Source organism: Accipiter gentilis, chromosome 34 (genome assembly GCF_929443795.1).
Source record: "Accipiter gentilis chromosome 34, bAccGen1.1, whole genome shotgun sequence".
In the NCBI taxonomy this organism is placed as follows: Eukaryota; Metazoa; Chordata; class Aves; order Accipitriformes; family Accipitridae; genus Astur; species Astur gentilis.
In genome coordinates this window covers 6,944,129-6,962,160 of record NC_064913.1, presented here as the reverse complement: position 1 = coordinate 6,962,160, position 18,032 = coordinate 6,944,129, and the positions used below count along the sequence as shown (strand labels likewise).

The 18,032-nt window shown below is 38.0% G+C and overlaps 1 protein-coding gene across 5 annotated transcripts in view; it reads left to right on the top strand.

Annotated features, from left to right (window-relative positions):
* PPP1R12A (protein phosphatase 1 regulatory subunit 12A) overlaps positions 1-18,032 on the top strand; it is a 127,231-nt gene that overhangs the window by 35,681 nt on the left and 73,518 nt on the right. For 4 of the 5 annotated variants that reach the window (XM_049792442.1, XM_049792443.1, XM_049792441.1 and 1 more), the window contains exon 2: positions 14,467-14,597. The exons of the other annotated variant lie outside the window; for it this stretch is intronic. In XM_049792442.1, coding sequence (XP_049648399.1) covers positions 14,467-14,597 — 131 coding nt within the window. The remainder of the gene's footprint in view (positions 1-14,466; positions 14,598-18,032) is intronic. 5 annotated transcript variants of the gene reach the window in all.

The window sequence follows — 18,032 nt, the reverse complement described above, 5'->3', positions numbered from 1 at the left end:
TGTGTGTAAGAATGCAAGAATTCCTTGTCCTTTGGCAAAAGAGCAGATGAGACGAGTGCCATGCTGGTTTTGGCATGTATGCTATGGGTTACAATTGCTCATCTACGTACAGTATTTTCTTGTTGCTTGCTTGCTTGGATAAAAATGCTCTTGAGAAGGTTAGTGAGAAGTGGAAAATTTAGAGTTTACTAGACTGCAGGTTTACCTTTGCACACAGGGATAAGTGGGTTTGTGAGGACCAAAGGCTCTGTAGAGGACGGGGAAAACACAGCCGTATCCTTGCCCTTTTGGTAAGCTCAGCCCTAGACATTTGCAGAGAATTAGGAGATGGCAGGGGTGACCTCTTGAGGCAGTGCAGGTCGTGCCACACAGAGTAGGCAGTGAGCACAGTTGTGACTTGGAGAGTCCTTAAGTCCTGCCACGTGAGATGCTGCAGATTTACTGTCTAGTGTTTGGTGGCAGCGGTGAAGGTGGTATAGCATGAACCATAGTATACAAACAAATATGCCAGAATGAGGCTGGAGACATAGTCAGTAGTGGAGCACATGCAGCAGTTTGAAGAACAAGAAGCAGCTTTCATAATACACTGATCAAAGGTGTAGCATTCTTAGTATACTGACTCTCTTCAAAAGTCAGCATGTATCTTCCTTTCCTCCTGCATCAGAGTAAATATGGAGCCGAGGAGTCTGGTTTGCTTTTCCCTTTCATGCCACGAGGAGAAAGATGATGCTGGTTGCAGATGCAATCTAGAGAATTGCTTCTCAAAAATACTCAATTTCTGCTGGCTTTTCATGCATTGTGTGCCAAAATGATGGAGTTAGTCTTTGATACTTGATGTGATGAGGGGCTACTGTGGCCAAAAAAGGAGAAATCTGTTTAACTCAGATTTGGGGAGACGTCTTCTGATGAGGAAGGCTGTTCAGCTTCTGCACCTAAGGTGTCTTTGCTCATAAGCTTTCATGAACATTGGGTGGAGTCAACTTTCATTTGGCAAGGCTGCAAGCTTAAAAAGCCTCGTTGGAACCATGTTGGTTCAAAACTGTGTTTGCTGGTCCCCCAGGTCTTGGGAGTGTGTGTCAGGTGAGGTCCTTCAGTGTTGATCAGGTCTGACTCCATGGTGCAAAAAAAGCAGCAGTGCTGCTGGTGAGGCTAAGCAAGCCTTTGAAGCAGTATAACTGTGTTGGCATGGTATTGCCTTCCTGCTAAGAAGCCTAATGAACCTCAGTTATCTTGATGGTTATCTGTCACATGGATTTTTTTGTGTGTGTTTTTCTGTTGATTTTGCCCACTATGGCTGACAAGCTAAAGGCATCTGTGTTACTGCTTTGCAGCGCTGGTACAGTGTTAAGAGTCCTCTGCTGTTTCCCAGGTATTTCAAGATCTGTTTAGAAAACAAATACTGGCAAACTTGAAGCTGCATTAAGTTCTTGAATAGTGGCTAGAGATCTGCCTAAGAATACTTGTGATTTGTATTACTAAGATCTGAGTTAAATAGTGATCTGTGGGGTTTTAGCATTTTTCTATATTACTAGTAGACTAGAAGCTACATAATCCTCATTATGCAAGACAAATGAAACCTTCTACTTCTTTCAAAACACAAAGTGAGGTATTTGGTGACAAATTTTCTCACTCCTATATCATTTATATATACGCTTTATATCATTGCTAGTTTTTTTACTATTCTTAATATATTTAAGTGCTGTAGTATTCCTGACCCTGCTGGCTGTGTTTTTTCACTGATGTTCATAGCTTTCCTTTCCAAATTTCTACACTCTGTTACTTTAAGTTTATACTATTTATACCCATTTTTTAAATTCTGGTTTTATATTGATTTTCACCATTTTATTTGTTAAACATTTTATTTCTAATTGTTGCCATTCCTTTGCTTTATCTCTGTACTACTGTAACTTACTAATCAAATTGCTTTGGAGAATAATGGCTACTGGTCCGTGTGATACCCATTCAGAAAAAAAAAACCCAAACCAAATTGAAAACTGGCCCTTTTAAAATGCCATGTATTGTGTATATGTAGTGGTATATACCATTGTAGATGAGTCTATATAAACTTAGATTATTTTACTTGTTGACCGTTGTCTTCCTGTCCATTTTTGCAATGTAATTGGGATTAAGTGGTTTCCTAGGAACTTGTGATTACTTGGAGTTTCTTCGTTAATCTGTCATAATGAGTTTCTAATGGGACAACCGTACCAAAGTATTTCTTGTTTAGATAGGACAGAGGGAGTCCGACCTCGAAGCTGGTACCTCACTTGTGCTCTTTTGGGAGAGAGAAAGTTCACAAAGTGGATGTTGCTTTTATGTTTCTGGCTGGAGATAAATTGTTAGATGTCTCTGTTAAGAAGTACTCATGGCTGTTTTCTTGTGTGGGTGAAAAATTTGGATACGGTCGAAAGATAGTTGGAGGAGGGACTGGGATTGCAGCCGGGGCAGAGGAAGCTCACACAAGTGAGCGCAAGTTTCTTCTTCATTCCAGCCAGTGAGGGTTTGCTCAGCAAGTTCACGATGTGGCTAGCCTATTGAAAATAGAGTATTAAGTTACACTGTGGCAAAAATGCCTTTTTTAGAAGTTGCAAACCATATCTGTGTAGATGAACAGCTGCATAGCTAGCCTTTGAGAGAGGGAGTTTGGTGTCGAACACTTTTTTTATTCTTTGTACTTGACAGAGGATTGTAGTGCATTTGCTTATCATCTCATTTGTTTGTACAAAGAGTTTTGTTAACTATACTAAAACATGGCAATGTATTTCATGTAAGTTAATTTAGAAGATTGTTTAGCAAATTTAGCAAAGGCACAGCATGAGCACACCCTTATTTAACTTTGCAGGAATTCCTGAAGTGTCTAGTCTGACTTGAATTTTGGCTTTAGGTATATTCTGTGTTGATCTTATCCTTGCAGAGGATTTACTTGAGTCTCGGTGACCTTTGTCTTTTGCAAGTACCTTACCTTTTGGGGATCACAGTGACATTGCTTTTTGCAGATTAAATGAGAAAAAAGGCTTCAGACAGGTTGTTCAAGTGATGCTGTGTGTTTACCTACAATGTGGAATATGAAAATGTATATGGAAATTACCTGACAGTGAATTTTTTGGCATTGTCTATAGCTTATATGCTTCCCTGAGTAATTCCTTCAAACTTTCAGCAGATCGGAAAGCAAACCAGGTCCCAGTTTCTTTAGGTTTTCTGCTGAATATATTTCCGAAGTCAGAAATAAAATGAGATATTTAAAAATTTAGTTATGTACATATGTGTGTACCATAGCCAGTCTTTTCTAAAAAGGAAAATTGGAGAGCTGCTGCTTGTTTTTTCTGTTGAAAAGTGAAGTTAAAATGCATATACATTACTGATGAGCCTAAACCACGCTGTCCTGTCTCTAGGTGTTTAAAATGCTAACAGGATTATCCTGGAGGTTTATCAACATGTCTGTGTTGCCCTGCTTTGGAGCTGGGGCTGCCCTGAGGAGCACTGAGGTGTTAGTTCTGGTACACCTGGCAAAGGTGCTGTCTGACACCTGCAGGGTTGCGGGGACTGGAAGCTGCAGATTTCTCACCTTGTTACTGTCTGAATAGACAAAATCTGTATTAAAAATTACAGTTTTAAGAAAGAGCATCTGTTTGATATTTGCTGGTACACGTTTGGCTAATTTGCTTTTTGGATAATTTCACTAAAACTTTATTTAATTGGGTTTTAGACAATCCTTGGTTTTCTGCTAAAATTTTAGTGAGACTGTCAGAATATTCCGCTTTCATCCTGAACCTGCTGATTTGCAACGTATGTCAGCTTCAAGACTTAATTGCATTTTTGAAGAGCTGAAAGTTCTTTCCAATTTATCTGTTCTATTCAATGAATCATAAGTTTGATCGTAAATTGAAAAATGTGCTGGGATTTATGTTAGAGAAGGGTAGCTTTTCTTTTCCCAGTCTAGGAACAGAAAGTAGAAGTAGCAATATTTTCTTTCCTTAAAATTGGAAAATTATGAGAAACAGTTAAGTTTCCTGTTTATATGTAGTACTACCTTTGTGTAATTGGTTTTGTGTACAAAATGGAGTTTTGATAAACTACTATGTTTACCACATTTAAGATAATTTGATTAATGTTTAAGCAATTCAAAATGCCAATTTTACTTCGAATGTAGTTCTTGTTTCCATCCAGGTATGACATGATTATATTAATTTTTTACATACAAAATATACATAAATCTAACTGGCATTCATATTTCACATGTACTTTTTTATTCTGTTAAATCGAATTATACAAATTAGTTGTTTATTTACGCAGATTCCCCTACGTAGGGAGGAAAAAAGCCCTGAACGATACCAGCCTTATCAGCTTTCTAAAAATATGCTTTTACTTCTAATATATTGTATAATGATGAGGATAAAACCACACATGGCAATTGCTAATTGAATGAAGCATTCATAGGTGTGTAGTCGCAAATTTGAGTGTCTTACTGCCTTTTTGGACCTGTAGTCTTGGTTTCTTCTGTTAAAGGTCCTTTTTACTGTCAACAGTTATGTATAGGAGGAAAGTAAGTGCACAGAAATTATGTCTTGGTTAGTTTAGTATGCTCTATCAACGTATATTTTTTTCTCCTTGGTGGGCTGAAGTGTTATCATTGTTTTTATTAAATTCAGTGTTATTACTTTTACTCTACTCAGCTTTGCCACTTCACTTGGCTAAAATTAGAAAGTAATGAAAACTTCCCCTAGATCCTGCTAAAGCAGAAGATTAAATGTCAGTTGACGACTAGATTGCTAATGCAGCCCGTAAGAGTTCACAGTGGAGCGCTGATAGATGTGGTCAGGTTTGCTTTCTTGCAAGGCAGTGCAGTTTTCCTCTCCAAAGAACTTGGAGCCATGTAACGGTGATAGTCAGAAGCAGAGGAAAAAAGGGAAACTTGGCACACATGGTTTAAATTTAATCCAAGAGACATAAAAGTGAACAAACCTGTTTGTTTATGTAAACAGATTCTTCTAGTAAGTTTTCTTGATGCCTTTTTATGTAAACAGATTCTTCTAGTAAGTTTTCTTGATGCCTTTTTGTTTTGCTAGATGATTAATTTGGTTAAGAACGTGTATTAGAGGGTATCAGTATGTTAGGTATTTTAAATTGAAAAGCTGCTTTGGCGCATGAACTTGTTTAGTTGCCCATATACTAAAAGCAGATTATGTTTACGCATGAAAAAAATTTAAGTGTTTGGAATAGAATTGGTATATTTTTAAAATTGACTGGGACAGAAATATGTATACTATATGACACTGCCTTCTTCTCAAATTTAATATTTACACGTTGTGTGACCATGAAAACTAATCACTATCTGCCAAAATTATAACGATAAATACCTAATGAAAGCATAGCTGCATAATGGCGCTGTATTTTTACAGTGTGAAAATTTTGTTTACTCCTAAACCCCATTTCTTTTCAATGAATAAAGACTGCCTCTGTACCTGCCAGGAGGTAGATGTGGAGGGTTGTATGTCTGTGTCCTCCGTAGCATGGTGCATCAGCCACAACTGCTGAAATTCCCTCAGAAAGCAAACTCCAAAGGCACACGCCAGAGGAGTGAGAAAGCCATTTGTGAAATGAATGAGCCTGAAATTTGGTTCTGGATTTAACTCTCAAATTCACTGATTTGGTGCTGCTAGACAAATGGTGTAGGTTTCAACAACGTGTAGCTGAAATGAGAATCTGTCGTACATCATTTGTACATACCTACCTGCCTAAGCCTCCGGGGTTCAAGACAGCTTGTGAATTTGTACATCGTGCTAGCTGTAATATCATGCTGTCAGATCTTCCATTTCTCCCTTTCTCCTGGTAAACTCATGCTGTCGCCTGCAGTGTGGTTATAAAGTTGACTAAGGAACCTGAACGTACATTTAAAAGCAAGTTCTGTTGTTCCACAGAATGTACTAATTTTGTTTTTAAATGGAAAGAAACCGGAAGGAACAGCAGAAGTTGTTTCTCAGATGCTTAATACCGCGAGTTTAAGGGAGAGCCTCATTTGTGTGAAGTTTAGCCAAAGGTCGCTTCATAGAGCCCTTTGTGTCCAGTATCTTCATCAACTTCATGTCAATATATTGAGCCAGAAGAAAAAAGGGCATTCGGGCAAATAGATCTGCTCTAGTATCAGTGATTTAATCTTTGAATGCTGTTAGGTTTGATCTCTTCTAAAATAATTTTGTAAAAGCTAGCATTTTTTTCCAAGACATCTCATTGTTCTGTGATTGTTTGGGTTTTTTTGGCAGGCTTTTTCCCGGTATGTTTCTGGCAGATTGTCTTGAGATTTTGCTTTGAGTTGAAATACAGGAATACCATTAAAGTTTAGTACTAAAATTCTAGTATGGTACTTTTAATTAAGAGATAACTTTTAGTGTGGGAATTTCAAGTGTTCCTGAAAATAGATTTGCACGCAGCTAAAAAAGAAAACAAATATTTACTTGAAAGTAGATTTACATATAATACTAGGTAGCCTGGAATAGTTGGGGTTTTTATCAGCAAAAAGCAGGCATTAGACTGGTTGTTTTGTCCATACAGCGTCTGTCAGGGTGAGTCTTGATCCATTACTTGGGATTGCTAAAAGGAATGGTAGCATCTCTGGTTATAATAAATAACATGTTATGGCCAGCTCTCCTCTTCCCTGTATTTTTCTTGGCAGGAGGTTAGAGGACAAGAATAATTCTATCTCTACTTGAAACACACTAAAACCACTTAAATATATGTATTCTATTACAGTCCTGATTAAGAGCTGTGATTAAGTATTCATTAGGGTTTCAATAGTGGGAAGGTCCGTATGAAATCAGTTTTATAGCACATAGATTATATCAGTCTCAACAGTGATAGATTTTAGTGTTTTTCATGAATTGTGCCCTTAATTAAATTTATAGGTTTAACTATAAATTACAAACTAGCAAAGCTTAAAGGCGTGTAATTAATTTAGTAATTCAGTATAACAGAGAAAACAATGCAAAATTGTAGTTTAGAAATTACATTACGTTCTTACTGAATATTTGAGCTAAACAGTTATCAATTTCCTGTAGCTCCTCGTTTTATCCACCTCTAGGAGCTGAAGTAAAATCTAATGAACTTCTATTGAGATATACTCATGCATATGACAAGGTGTTTACATGAAGTGGAATTAATAGCTAGAGAAGTTTGAGTTCTGGAGTGATTTGTCTATTTTTGTCAATATTTGACAGCTCTGCGGCATTCGAATTAAGTAATGATGGTTAATGGGTGCTTGGTTTCAATAGTCTCTGCATGCCTTCCCCATGAGGCTTGAACGGACATGAAACGTTGCATCAGCCTCAAGTAGTGTTTTCTCCTTAGGAGAAAGTGTCTTGCCCACCTGCGTTTTGCAGGTGTCTGAAAGGATTTTTATTTGCTACACTTAGAAGTGAAACGTTTCCAAGAAATTTCTCTAGAGAAAAGTTTGCTGCCCTGCAGTGGGGGAAAGGGTTTGACATTGAAATTTATGCCAAGATTGACTCATATTCTGGGGTGAGAAATAAAAACAATAAACTTGAAACTGCCGGAACTTGCAGAAGCAATGAGATGCTCTTGAAATGATTTGTTAATTTGAGTTACTGGGTATGGCAACTATCATTTTAACGATTATGTATGGACCAGCTCTCCAGGATTTTAAATAGTTGGCCATTCGTAATTGAAAATACACATGCATGCATCATATGCACAATGCTTACGAACAAGTTAAAATAACACTAGTGTAGCAAAAGGGTAATATTACTAGTTCATCAAGAATATTTGCAAGGTAAACTTGCATTTTTACTAGTAAGCATGCTTTAAAAAAGTAAAAAAGTAAAATATTGAACCCTAAAACTAGATTTTGTCAGTATGCTGAGACATCTGCTATTACCAGCTCACTGGTATTATTTCGGCTCACTGAAAAATAGAAGCTGTGACTTGTGGGTTGGCTAAATGAATGCTGGAAAGATTATACTTAATTTCATAATTGAGCAACATTTGTCATCTGTAATACTAGATTAGTGCCTGAAGTTCTGTTACAACACCAAAACTGTCCTGTTTCTTACTGTCATCGTGAACATCAACAGCAGGCTTTCCACCCTGTATGTACTACATTAAAAAGAATACTCAGCAAATGTAAAACACATGCTTTTATAGTGATTCCTTAAATAGTAAATAAGTGTAATAATCACTAATATTTTGTGACCTAATTTGTTTGCCATTCTTATTACCCTTTATCCTGGAAGTGTTCCCAAATATTCACTGAGTCTTAGGACATTGTCATTACTAATATTAGACCCTCAGATGTTATACTTTGTACGAAAACATTGAATTAACGACCTATGATCAAATTTAAGGCACGAAAAAATATTCCTCCTTTGTTCTAGTGGCTGTAACTGCCAGGTTTCCTCAAATCTGTAGCTTGGAACTTAGATAAGGCTTATGTTTTCATTTCATACACCTTATTGCCACTTCAGTTGTTTGTGCTGCATTCTTAATTAATATGCAGCATAAATATGTGACCTACCAAAAGTGGAAAGTGTTGCTCAAGCTGGCTTTGGATCTTTTGACCAATTTCCTTTTTATAACTTCTCAGTTAGTGGTTTATTGAAAGAAAAAAAAATAAATTAAGAATTGCAATACGTAAGCTTGTTCTTTTTTTTTCCCCAAGGAGAGTGAAGGTGAACAGAAGATGTTCATAAAGAGTGTGACTAGTGAACTGTAATGTCCTCTGTCGTAACAAAACCTTCCCTCATGAGGGCAGAAATCAGTGCGGAGTCAGACTAATATTCAAACTGGGGATTATTTGATGGTGCCGAGTTCCCTGGAGGGCCAGCGAGAGGACCCAGGTAGAAGTGGTAATTGTTGAGTTCACGCTGTGGACTGCTCTGTGGCAGCGTTATTTCAGAGGCCTCATCCTTTAACCACCTTTTCATGACAAGCAGTGAATTTAATTCTCTTCAACCTCTATTCCTGTCTCAATTTCAGTTGAAATTGCTGTGGGAGGGAGGACAGCCAGGTAGACAGAGTGAGTAATGTGATTTCATTAGGAAGTCTGTACAAACGAGAAAGTAGGCTAAAATGTTTTGTAAATTTAAAAGTGAGAGTGGTAGAATTGGTTGCAGATGTAGAAATGTGTTTAACACAAGGTTTGTAACGGGTGAAATTTCACAGTAAAACAAAATTTTGTTTCTCTGATAGTGGAATTGGGACATGAAGATGAATTTCAGAACAAGGCGGCTTCTCGGAATATAAAAAGCATTTCAATATGATCAAAGCAAATAATTCTGCTTTAATCAGATAAAGATAATAATGTATTGCTGTCCTTTTATTATTTTATTTAATTTTAAATTCAAATTGCTTTCCTGATCCACTTTAGATCCAGTTCATCAAAGTATGTCAGCATAGTTATAAGGGTGTTTAGTATGTGATTGCAGACGGAAAAAGCAATCCAGGATGAAGAGAATAGGAGCCGCTTTTAACCAGCTCTGCTGCTAGGTGTAGATGCCCTCGCTTAATTTGATTCTTGGGTACATTAACAGAGATGTTAATGTCCTGCTTACTTCCATTGGACTCACTGGGCTTGGTTCACTAGCTAAATCAAAGGAAGGGATAAACTATTCTCCAGGCCACTGTGTGAGGTCTTTCTTCTGTTTCCAGCAGTCCCACAGGAACTGAAAATGGTTGTTTGGCTTGTTTTATCCCTTTAAGTCTAGTGTATTATTCTGTGTTCATATTTTTGGCTCCTTTCTGTACTAAGAGCAAATAAGGAAAAATGAAATGTAATGACAGAGTTTAATTATACAATGTTTATTTTCTGCTGTTAGAGGCAAAATATCTTAATTTGTGGAATAGATTAGGACACTGATCAGGTAACAGTAAAAGGTAGGTTTTAATCTCTCTCTAGAAAATACTGGTAGAAAATGGAACATCTAAGCCTCTTTAGGTGGCATTACCTTATTAGATCTCATAATTGATGGAAAACAATAAAAATTGTAGTCCAACGTAAGGTACATACTGTATAGGTTTGTTGCATGTATCTGGGACAGTACTCTGATTGATTGCCTTTTTCCCTGCAAGATTTCTGATTTAAAAAAAAAAAAAAAAAAAAGAGAAAATACAGACTTGTTTTTCCTGTCATTTGGGGAGGAGTACTGTCTGCTGAATTCTTTGGGTGGTTACTCACTGAGGGACCCAGTGCTCTAGATATCTCTTTTAAAGCTATCTATTTTTAAGGTTACTTACTAACTTAGGTCTACCCTTCACCTATGTACTTAACACCTGATAGTAAGGAGAGCCAGCTAGGTCCCATGCCACTTGCACTGGGAGACAGAGTCATGGTGAATACAGTTAAAATCTAGCATGTTCAGCAGGTTATCCCCTTCGGAGTGATCAGAAGGCATTTCTGGGAGAAGTTTAAAATGTTGTTTCACTTAGCGTAGGCACGCTGTTTCCAGGACAGGTTGCCCCCCCCCCCCGCCCCGGGGCTGCTCCGTGTGGGAGCCGGGCGCTGTTGATCTTCGCTGGTCTTTGCAGTCCAGGTTTCAGGTTGTTGTCCAACTAGAAAGCGGTTTTCTTTCCTGGCCCTTAATATACTTCCTTTGAGATTTCATCTCTGTTCTTATCAGAAAAAGTAACCAGACTTTGTATTATCAACTTTGCTTTGTTTTGCTGCCTTTATGACTAATTAGCCTAGTTTCCAAATTAGTTCCCAAAGGAAACGAGGTTTATATGATTGCACTGTCCAGCTGTTGTTCTGTTTGGCGCCCGTTGGCTGACTTCCATCAAATTTGGCAGGGTAGCGAGCGCTTTGTGTGGAAACGCTGCCTTTCTACCCGTTTGTGGAGGCTGGGAACGGGCTTGAGAGACAGAACCAGTGCATAGGATGAAGGGGATCTTGAGCGTGAGCTCCCATCCTCTTCTGCGTGCCCCAGGAGCGGGCTGGCGCGTGCGCTCCACAGATGCGGTGATGAGCAAGCGCTCGGAAAGAGCTTTGGGACGACCTGTTGTTTCACCAAGTGGTAACTGAGGCTCTAGGTGGGAACCGAGGACCGTGAAGGGAGAGACTGGGGATGGGGAGACGAACAGCAAGAACTGACGTTAATCCTGGAAGGTTGTAGCAGACGTGGGAGAGGAAGGTCTGTGGCTGTCTGTCCTCTGTGCAGAGACTGGGACAGAAGTCATCGCGGGAATTTATCTTTTGGAGTCACTGTAGCATCAGCGGGACTCTTGCTATTTACATCTTGCACGTGCGTTGCTTTTTCCTTTGTAGTAACTTTCGGGCTGAGGTCTAGAAGGGCAGACTTTTCGGAGGCTGTTGCTTTAAGTTTATCATGCTGTTGTGACAAGCTTTCCTTTTGGGGTTGAGATGTCAGTCTTTAACAGCAGAGGCGCTTTTGGCACTTGATAAATACTGCTTTTAGAAGTGACTACAAAGATAGCGCAATGACCAGCGGAGTAGAAATGGAAAAACATGGAGATAAAATTTCTTTTATAACATTTGCTTCTTCGCTTTCTGACTTAATGTACCTGCTGATAGTCAGAGGTGTCTTTCATATGGAAAGGGCTGAGACGGATAGGGTCCGTCAAACACCTGCCTGCGCTGCTCTTCAGGGGAAAAAGGGCACATGGAGAAATAGAATGTATTATATAAGCGTTCTTCAGTGATAGGCTCAATGGCATTTGCTTTTCTTCACCTTAAGATAGGTAATAACCTTTTTGGAGGCCACAGTGGGTTTTCTATAAAATTCAGGTACAAGGCTCGTTTTTAAGTAATCTTTGTTGAAGGAAGCTCAAAAGTCGTATTTTTTAAATTACACAACTGTCTTCCATTTCATCAACTTCAGCTTCTGTGGCTCCTGTTGTTCCATAATAAAATTGGTAGAACAGTTGTTCAGATTGTATAGTCAGTTATAAGGAACATTATTTAAACCTCACAAATGTGATTACTAGTAATGCCAGTACTCCCCCATTTGCATATGCAAGTAAATTCTTTCATTATCTTAATAGTTACTCTTCTATCATCCTAATATATATAATCTCACAGATTGTTTATCTTGGCTTGTCATGAATGTGCCATCTCTGATAATACACGAGAAGTGTATTTGAGCTCTCCTGATCCTTGCCATGTATGGCACAATAAACTGCCCAAATTTGGTCAAATATTTTTAGCCACTTAGTCATATGTCTTTTAATGTGCTGCATATGTAAGCTTTTGATTCACTTAGCAACAGTATTTTTATGAGCATGTCTTGCCAGTTTTTCTTATGTATACTTGAAAAATGGGCAAGGATTGTTCGGTGTTGGGTTGTGTCACAACCAGATGGTCTGGCTTTTTTTTTTTTTTTTTTTTTTTAAATAGTGCTAATCAATTTTAAGGTGCCCTTTTTTCACAGATTATGAATTTTAGAGGATTTTAAGATATATGAGTATGCAGCATATTGAAATGTAATATTAAAAGATCTCTATGTAAAAATGCTTAGGCAATTCCAAAGTTTTCTGATACAAATTTATTTTCCATATAATAAACTGGTGAATATTATGATATACATAGGATATCAGTGGTCAGGCAAATTGGATATCCAGAAAAACTGGATATATGGCATATGTGAAATGTGGCTAGGTTAATGTTTCTGTTAAGTGTTAACATCTGTGTTTCTTGAATTTGTTTTCCTCCTCAACTGAGTTATGATGTCTTGCATTTAGTTCCTTTTCATTTAAGTAACAAAATGCCTTGCAAAAAGAGGTGATTCTTTCCTTTCAGAGCTTGTTACTAGCATATAAGCATTGTACACTGATGACAAGTGGAAGAAATTGAAGACAATATGCTTGAGTAATTTGTAGTCATTATTGTTGGAGTATGTTCATAAATTATTTTGTTAAAAGAATTGCTGATTTTAGGAATGGATATGACTAAAAAGATAATTAAAAAAATCCTTTAGGAAGGCAGTTTTCAAGAGTACCTGAAAATGTAAGAAGGTTTATGAATGTTTCAATCAAGAATGTGTTTTTTATTTAATTGAAAGACAAATAATGCAAGCAGTGTACTGCAGTCTAGCTGCACGTTTATGGATGAACAAGTCCAGATGAGACTTGTTGTTAAAACAGTTCTGTTACATTCTAAACAAAGCCTTAAGTTTGTACCTAACTAAAGCAAATGGGGTCAAAGAGATGTTTGCTGGGATAATTTGTTGTGAGGGATAATTTGTTGCTGGTTTTGTTTGGCGGGTTAAATGGGGCAGCAACATATCTCCCTCACAGTGTAGCTGGTGCCTCAGCACTAATGGAGGAAAGCTTTGGGATTCATCTTGGAAGGCACAATTGCTTAAATAAGGAGATCTGAGGGGGTTTTGCCATAATAAAGCAGTATATAATTTTCAGTCTTTATTGCTGTAGAAGCATTCTGAAAAGTAAAATTTATACCTTAATTACATTTAATTAGAGGCGTAATTCTCTAGAAGGATTTAGGAGCCCAGCAGTAGAAGTTCTCATTTCAGCCCTCTGGTTATGTAGTATTGTTGATTTATTAAGCTAAAAAATTAATACCAGTCTTGTGGGGTCTAGCTGTTTTGAGTCCTTGCTGTCCTGAAATGCAGAGGGACTTTTCTCTCTGTTGCTCTGCCCTTTTAAGGGCAGCAGTATGGAAGTTGGCAAGAAAACTCACTGAGCACCCTGTGAGAAAAATACTCAAACGCAGAGAAGAAAGGCAAAATAGGAGCCAGTCAAGATGGAGATCTGGAGAACGGCAGTAGTTCTGCATCTGGGCAACACTGTTTGCTTGGTCATTAAGAGATGTACACAAATGGTATTTTTGCAGTGTCCCAAACTGATACTCAAGTAAGTTTATAAACAGCAGTGATTAATAGACTGTTAAAAGATGTATGGCGGTATAGAATACGCTGCAGTAGAAAATAGCAGGAGGGTGTTGAAATGCAATGTAGCATCCCCTTCCATACTCCTTGGTCGCAACTGCATTATAATTAAAACCATGTTACGGTATTGTTTTCCAAACTGCTCCCCATCTCTTGGTCACAACAATTCTACGTCGTGGTGTAGCTGTTTATTCAATTGTAATATCCACTCAAGTGACTGAGCTGGGCCTGGGATGGAGCGAGGGCCTGGGGGCTTTATGGAGGGAACCACTTTGTACTGGAGAACAAGGTTGCAGTGGGGATTGTAAACGGCTTCTCAGAAAACAGGAACAAATCTATCTGAGGAAATCATATTTGTTGGTTTTGTTAAGCTCTGCTTTAATTAATTTATTTAAGGATTTTTTTACAAATCTGTAACACCTGCTGCTTTTCTCTCAAGTTCTTCCTGTCTTGCTGTCAAACCCCAACAAATAAACCCTACTCCCTCATCAGACCTGAAAATACTTACCTTTTTTCCTGAAGATGTTGCTTAAAGATGCATGGTATTGTAGAACAGCTTTCATATGAACTTATTTCTTAAATGTTTCTTTCTTTATAGGCTTGTATAGATGATAACGTAGATATGGTGAAATTTCTGGTGGAAAATGGAGCAAATATTAATCAACCAGATAATGAAGGCTGGATACCTCTACATGCAGCTGCTTCCTGTGGATATCTTGATATAGCAGAGTAAGACTTTTTCCTCTATTTTTGTAATACATGTATTTTGCTAATACATTGTTAGAGGGGCACTAGAAACAGATGGCATTCATAAATTGTCTTTATAGTTGCCTCTGGGACGTGTAGTGAGAGAGAATGCTTTTATATTGTGTGTTGGTTATGAAGTGTGCTCTCTGCATAACTGTGCATTGCATTTTCTCTTTCTAGCTTTCTTACATTGTATCTTAGGTAGCTGTAAGATGTAAACATTTAAGATTGTTCATGACTGTCAAATTATTTTTTTTAATTATTTTCTTCTGTAGAAAGGTTGTTACAGGGAGAGGCACAGGGAGAAAGTTCAAATTTACATTTTATTAGTAGTCTCTAACATTATCCCGGGATAAGTCTATGTGTAGGAGACTAATTTTGCAATTGTGTTTGCGGTCTCGAAACTTGTTTTTCAGGTGTGGTATAAAGTGGTGACTTCTGCTAATTATTTTGGCTATGGAGCAAAATCTTACAGTTGAAGTTAGATGCCTGTTATGGTACTAGTTAAAGCTTACTCAGTACTAAATTCCAGGAGTGGTTTTGTTGTTATTCTTGAAGCCTGTTGAGGGCCACTGAAGATATGCTAAAATCAAATTTTTCCAAAGGTTGTCTGTTGTAACCTGAAGTAATGATTGATTTGAGAAAATGTGTGGCATATGTTGTTCAGCATGTTATTCTTGCAGTAAAGAAGGTAATAGTGTAGACTAAAGACCCTTTGGGTAAACACAAACTTCATTACTTCTGCTAAAGTCAGTGTGATGTCTCATCCCGTGTAAGACTTGGATAAAATACAAAGTAGCATCTTATCATGTAACTAGGTTACTGTACTAATTACAGTGGCGATAGATGGAAATTGTAAGTTTAGGGGATTGTTTATTGATGTTCTGTTCTGTGAGTTTGAGAGGTTTAATTGTTTGAATCTTAAGGGAAAAGGAAAAATTCTGGAGACTCTTGTATATCATCTTCACTGGGAAAAATTTTTTTTTTTGGTGTTCATAGAGTGAAGTGCTTTGTATATCCTTTTTCTAACTGGGACACGGTGTGACTGCTAAGTTCTGTAATCTGCCTTTCTACACTGTGCAGATGTTTGATGCTGTAATCTCCCTTGCATGCATGCTAGAAGTGTTTACTTGTTGGCTATACTATGACAAGAATTTCCCTACAAGCTGAGATAATATAAGCCTTTCTTCACTTTAGTGGAGGTAAAACACCTGCCTTTTCCCACAATAGGAAAAAGTTGGATAAATGTTCTTGGTTTGGCATTGCAGCCTAACCTAGGCAGATATTCAGGGAAGAGCGAGCAATGTCCCTCGTCCACAAGACAGTTTTTCACTATTAACTTGAGTATCTGAAATCTTTAATATTGCTGAAGACTGTCATCTGTTTTTTATTCTCTCAGACTAGGACAGGACCTGTCTGCATATTTTCTATAGATATCCTTTAAAGAAACGAGATTATTGGAGTATAATCGTGTTGGATGTGGGACATCTAAGCTGTTGGAAGAGCAGTGTTTTTAAGGTGCAAGGAGTTTTGAAGATAAGCTGTTGAAACAAATTTCCACATACAGCTGAGAAGGGTAACCTGACCTGAATGGAGCAATATTTATATCTGATGAGGCCCATAGAGTTCAGATTTTCTTCAGACTGCTTCTCCAGGAGCTCAGCTTCAAATAATTTACAAAACTCACAGCAGAATTTGCAGCTGAAGCAAAACTGGGGGAAGATGAAAGGACAATACGATAATTTACCAGAGGTTAGAAATTTGATTTTTATTTGGCCTGTGGTATGCTCTGGGTCCAGCATCTGCTTTAGTGAGGATGCATCTTTCCTGGGAAGCATGAGAATGTGTGTTTCTGTGTGTCTGTGGCTGAATCCGATATGTTTCATTTTTAGCACTAAATTTTCTGCTTCATGGAAGGAAGCTTTTAATTTGGGCAAATTATGGAACTTACAGCTATAGTTCTGAAAAGATTACAGCTAATAGCTTGTCATCTTTCTGTCCTATATGATATGGACTATGGCATCTTCTTTTCATTTCCTGTTTTCTTGCAAGGTGCAAGAGAGAAGAGAGTCAGGCAATGCGTTCTGGTGTTTTCTAACTTTGTTAATGAAGGGCTGCAGAGAGTCTGACCTGTGCTTCGCTTTCTCCTCCTCCTGTGGAACTGCCTGTTGCACAGCTTTGTAGGGGCTTCTCCAGTTGGAGACTCAGCAATCTATTTCTGCTTCCTCTGCTGCCATCTTAAGTCTTCTTAGGGTTTCCTTCAGATGTAAATAGCTGGAATTTATTTATCTTGAAATAGCACAATCTGTAAAATCCTCCAAATATGCAAATTTAGTTAATGTATTGCTTTTGTTTACAATGCTTATATTTTTACAATTCATAAGAAAACATGGCATGATAGCATACTTTCATTATTTCAGGCTTTCATGTTTCAAAATCTAAAATTATGTCTAAGAAAGCAACAGAGCTAGGAGATGGAAATGCATTTCTATGTTTATAATGTAAGTTAGGGACTTTCTAGCACTAAGCGTGTCCTCTGTATGTTGACTATGTTCACCTTTCAACCTTAACATTCTTCATGTATGCCTGTACATCACTTTCTAGGCTTAAAAGAGGGGGAAAGAAAGCAGAAGTTCTGTTAACATCGCATGATAACTCTTGCGTGATTCATCACTAGGATTAAAGTCTATGAAATATAACTGAGATGGGGTATGTTGGAGTTTACAGATCTGTTAATAGGATATGAAACCTTGGTTTTGCTTTCAAAATGAAAAAAAAATAGTTTAATCATTACAAACCTCTATAGTACAATCTTTATCATAGTTTTTCTTCTGATGCTCATTTGACTTCCGTAGGATTATGTTTGGGGTGGTTAATGTACTTTGTTATAGAGTAAGAAAGGCCTCTGTTCAGACTGCTTTTAAATGTGAATCCATACACAAACAATCTCACAGTTCAGCTATTCTTTCTATGTATTCCATCCATTTGCTACTAACACCCATTTCCTATTACGTACAGTAAATAGGAATGACTGGGAGTCACTCCGGGTTAATACAGAATGGTGCCTGCCTATTTGATCAATGCAGGAACCTTCCCATTTTTGCTGTGCTTTCACTGAACGCCTGATTCTTTCTCTCTCTTTCTCTTGCTCTGTAATGTCCACGTTCTTCTTAAGTACCACCTGCTGCTACTCAGCTGTTCCTGAGAGAGTGCACCCGTGTGCTGGAGAACTGGGAGAAGAACAGCGTATGTAGGTGGTAGGGAGCTTCTCCGAAAAAACCTCTGGACATCTCAGGGAGCCACCACTTCAGCCGAGTTTGGTGCCGGTCCCATGCTAATTGCTAATGGGCTGAGTGAATCTGTGGCATGGCCCGCACTCGTTGGGGTTTTTATTTTGCTCTTGGTACGTGCGCCGTC